A 4,897-nucleotide genomic window follows, 5' to 3' on the forward strand; every position below is an offset into this window, starting at 1 on the left:
CAAGGCTAGAATCAAACCCAGGTCCCTGGTGCTGTGACGCAGCAGTGCTGACCACTGTGCCACCATGCAGCCTCAAGAGACCTGTGTATAATTTTCTCAATTATAGAGCTTTTCACACTCAATGTGAGCAATTCAGCATGCTCAACAAAGGATTCACCTCCATTTCAGATTCTTACAGTCAGCCTTGTTTTAGTCTATCCTACTGAACCAAAAACATCCTCCCTGAAATGAGAAGCAGATTCATCATTTCGAGTTCAGCTGACTCTGAGTGACTTTGAACTCGAAACATTAATTCTGTGTTTGTCTCCACAGATGCCAGACCTGAGGAGTTTCCACACCATTTCCTGTTTTACTTTGATCTGCAGCATCCTCAGTATTTTACTTTTCTTTCTGATTTTGAATCTAGTTTGCACTCTTGTACAATTGCTCCCAGCATCTTTACCATCCCCAGGACAGGGATCAGCACCTTTACTCTCCCAGGGGCGGGATCAACATCTTTATTGCCCCCAAGGCAGGGATCAGCATCTTTACTGACCCCAGCACAGGGATCAGCACATTTTTCTGTGCACAGGTCAGATACTAGCATCTTTCATACCCCCAAGAGAGGAAAATCAAATTTATTTTGCAGGCAAAATTTGTGGATTAGAGTCCAGATGTAAAGATTAAAAGTACACAAATTGAGTACCTGACAGTGAGCTTTTTTTCGTTGAATGGGGCGACAGTCACTGATGTCTCATTCTTTCACAGCTCCATGTATTCCTAATTGGGACAGTCTACGCAGACGGATCCACAGTGAACCAAAATTCAAGATTCTGCAGATGTTGGAAATCCAGTCTCAAAACAGAAAATGTTGGAAACACTCAGCAAGACAAACAGTTTTGGAAGAGAAATTTAGTAAAAATGCGTGTTGCTAACCTTTTACCCGAACTGGACAATATTAGTTTTGAATAGTTTATAAACTAGGACTGTGTCACGGAAAAGGAGAGTGGAGTGCAGGCTTGATGGTGAATGGCCAATTCCTACCGCTAAATTTGATATGGAAGTGCCGATCCTGGACTGGGGTGGACAAAGTCAGAAGTCACATGACACCAGATTATAGTCCAACAGGTTTATTTGAAATCTCAAACTTTCAGAGAGCTGCTCCTTCTGCAGGTGGTGTCACCTGATGAAGGAACAGCAGTCTGAAAGCTTCTGACGTCAAATAAATCTGTTGGACTATAATCTGGTATAGTTTGACTTCTGACTTTGCTCCCACCTAGCATGTTTGTGTGAAAGAATAATGTTTTTGCAAGCAGTTCGGAGGCTGGAGTGACGAAATGACAAAGTCCATCACAATAATGGTACAAGGCAACGTTGTCTATAATGAGAAGTTAATAAATAAATGGGCTAGGAACAGAAACAAAAGTCAGGCCCAGAGACAGCAAAATGTGAACAGCATTGGCAGTACCTGCTCTCGGACAGAATGGGTGACACAGTTATTGCCCCTGACATTTTAATCATGAATGTTGAGTGTGGAAATGTCACATGAGGGACCAGGTGTCCTTGGACACATATGACAGAACGTAACAGAAGATGCAGCAACAAATGGCGAATGGTAGGTAAGCTTTTATTACAAAGGGCTTTGAAGAACGAGAGTGAACTCCCCTGGAGTATTGTGAGCAGGTTCCTGTGGTGAGATCTGCCCTGGAGGACCGTGAGCAGTTTTCAGGATAGAGGTCTGCCCTACAGGACTGTGAGCAGTTTCTGATGACTGAACTAACATGAATGATCTAGAGCGAGTGCAACAAAAGTTCTCCAGACTGGTTCCTAGGAAGAGGGGATTTCTGAGCAGAAGAAATTGAGTAAACAGGGCTTATATTCTGTGGGATAAAATCAAAGTCACCATAGTGCTACTGGACAACCAGGCTGTTTCTCATTCGAGACAGACAAACAGTGGTGGCTAACCTGAGAGTCAGGCAAGGGAAGAAGTCAAGAAGGACAGTCCTTCATGGTCACCTCAGCTGGTGAAGGAATTGAACCCACACTGTTGGCACCACTCCACATCATAAATCAGCCGTCCAGCCAACTGAACTAACTGACAACCAACCTGTAGGATATAGAGAAATAGAAGTGATCTAATTGAATTATCTTGTTTTTTGAAGATGCTTGATAGGAACAATGCTGAGTAAATGTTTCCTCTAGCTGGGAAATCTAGGACATGGGGTAATTGTCTCAGAATAAGGGTGTGACCATTTCAGATTGAGGTGAAGAGCAATTTTTTCACTCGCACCACTGTAAAACTGTGGAATTCTCTATTCCAGGGAGCTGTAGTTTCTTGGTCATCTCGTGTTTCCAAATCAGGCACTGTTAGATTTTTGTACATCAGAAATGAGGGAAATGGGGATAATTTGAGAAGGTAGATGACAGGAGGAACAAGGTCAAAGGGCTGAATGGATGTTTACTGTTTCCATTTCTGCATTTGATTCTAGCCTCAGGCTGCAGTCTGTGTGCAGTTCACACAGTCTCTGTCTGTGCAGGTTTCCTCCAGGTGCTCTGGATTCCTGCCACAGTCTAAAGACGTGCAGGTTAGCGTGGGGATTGGCTGTGCTAAATTGCCCATAGTGCCCGGGTATGTGCAGACTATGTGGATTAGCCATGTTAAATGTAGCGTTACTGAGATTGGGTATGCGCCTGGGTAGGACACTCTTCGTGATGGGCCAAATGGTCTGCTTCCACACTGGAGGGATTCTATGATCTCCAGAAACAAGCCCAAAAAACATGGTTTGGATATAGCTAACAGCAGAATTAAAAATCAATTAACAGTTACTCAGAAATTTGCTGGTAGTTAACCAGTCCTGATGAACCAGGAAATCCCTTTTCACATACTGTGCAGGTGGATAGTCTTTAGTCAGCGTGAATGTGTTGATGTATGGTGACAACATGACTATTTCCAAGCTCCACCTTACAGATACACAACTGTTATTAATATTTTATCCACAACACCAGCACCTTCAATTGAGCAGGGATTAGTAACATTAATACAAACAGCCCAAAATCATGGTTCATTTGATACTGAGTGACAGCAAAATCTTTCAACTGTGGTTTTTTGTGAGCTCACTGGTGTGTTAACAGTTTGGATGACTGAGTGAATGCTTTCCCACATTCAGAGCTCGTGAATGGTCTCTCCCCAACGTGAACCTGCTGGTGTTCCAGCAGGTAGGATGACCGAGTGAATGCTTTCCCACATTTAGAGCAGGTGAATGGTTTCTCCCCAGTGTGAATGCTCTGGTGTCTCGGTGGGTTAGATGAGCAAGTGAATCCCTTCCCACACTGGAAGCAGATGAATGGTCTCTCCCCCGAGTTAACTCGCTGATGTATCAGTGGGGAGTTCAAGTCAGCAAAGCCTTTTCCACACACAGAACAGGTCAATGGTCTCTCTCCAGTGTGAATTCGCTGGTGTATCAGTAGCCTGGATGGTGAAGTGAATCCCTTCCCACAATCAGAGCAGGTGAATGGCTTCGCCCCAATGTGATTCTGTTGGTGAGTTTCTAGCTGGGATGGGTAAAGAAATCCCTTCCCGCAATCTGCACATTTCCACAGTCTCTCCCCAGTGTCACCGCGCTGGTGTTTGGACATTTCAGATGAATCTTCACAGACTCTTCCACACACAGACCATGTGCGTTTCTCCCCAATGTGAATGCTGCTTTTTCCTTCAATGTTCAAAATCCTGAGATAATTGGGTTGTGATAAACAAAGAGACTGTCAGATCTGGATGTGGAACTGTTTGAATTTTCCAACTGCAAACCAACCTTTCAAACAGAAAGTAAATGCAGCGAGTGTGAAACCAGAAGAACACTCATAGGTTGTGAAACTGAGAGAAACCCTCTGGACATTTGCAGAGCCGACACTTGGGGAATATGCTGGATTATCATTAGAACAAACTCATACATAAATATCCTCCAGGTAAGGGATCCATTCAGTGTTTGCACAAAACATCCGAAAGAGAGAGGTGGGAGAGCCAGGGAGGAAGGAAAGGCATTGTATAGATCTGTAACTCAACCTTTCGATCCCTCTGAAAGATTAAGAATAGCGCAGAAGTAAAATTGTGGAAATCTGAAATGAAAACAAAAAATGCTTAGTCAGAGTTGTACAGCATGAAACAATCCCTTTGGTCCCAGTTGTCCATGCTGACAGATATCCTAAATTAATCTAATTCCATTTGCAAGCATTTGACCCATATTCCGCTAAACCCTTCCGATTCACGTATCCATCCAGATGCCTTTTAAATGTTGTAATTGTACCAGCTTCCACCAGATCCTCGAGCAGCTCATTCTACACAGGCACCACCCGCTTTCCCTTTTAAAACTTTCCCTCTCAGCTTAAACCAATGTGTTTAGTTCTAGTCTCCCCTACCCTGGGAAAACAACCTTAGCTATTCACCCTATGCCCACCATAATTTTGTTAACCTCTATAAGGTCACCTCTCAGCCTTCAGTGCTCCAGGGAAAATAGCCCCAGCGTATTCAGCCTCTCCCTACAGCTCGAAACTTTGAACTCTTGCAACATCCTTGTAAATCTTTTCTGCACCCTGCCAAGTTTAACAGCATCATTCCTATAGCAGGGAGACCAGAACTGAACACAGTATTCCAAAAGCGGCATAATCAATATCTTGTTCAGCCTATAACATGACCTCCCAACTCCTATACTCAATGCACTGACCAATAAATGCAAGCATAGCAAACATCATCTTCACTACCTTCTGTACCTGCAATCCACCTTCAAGGAACTGTGCACCTGCACCTCCAAGGAGTCTCTGTTGCATAACAGTCCCCAGGGCCTCATCATTAAGTGTTTAAGTCCTGCCCTGATTTTCATTACCAAAATGCAATATCTCACATTTATCTATACCAAACTTATTT

The 4,897-nt window shown here is 43.6% G+C and overlaps 1 protein-coding gene across 1 annotated transcript; it reads right to left on the reverse strand.

Annotated features, from left to right (window-relative positions):
• Window positions 1-3,171: 3,171 nt before the first annotated feature.
• On the reverse strand, window positions 3,172-3,706 carry LOC125482400 (gastrula zinc finger protein XlCGF49.1-like; the record flags this gene model as incomplete). Its single annotated transcript, XM_048594471.1, has 1 exon — window positions 3,172-3,706. A coding segment is annotated over one exon (535 nt), but the record flags the coding sequence as incomplete, so codon positions are not given.
• Window positions 3,707-4,897: the final 1,191 nt, after the last annotated feature.

Source organism: Rhincodon typus, unplaced genomic scaffold (genome assembly GCF_021869965.1).
Source record: "Rhincodon typus isolate 14 unplaced genomic scaffold, sRhiTyp1.1 hic_rhity00009850, whole genome shotgun sequence".
In the NCBI taxonomy this organism is placed as follows: Eukaryota; Metazoa; Chordata; class Chondrichthyes; order Orectolobiformes; family Rhincodontidae; genus Rhincodon; species Rhincodon typus.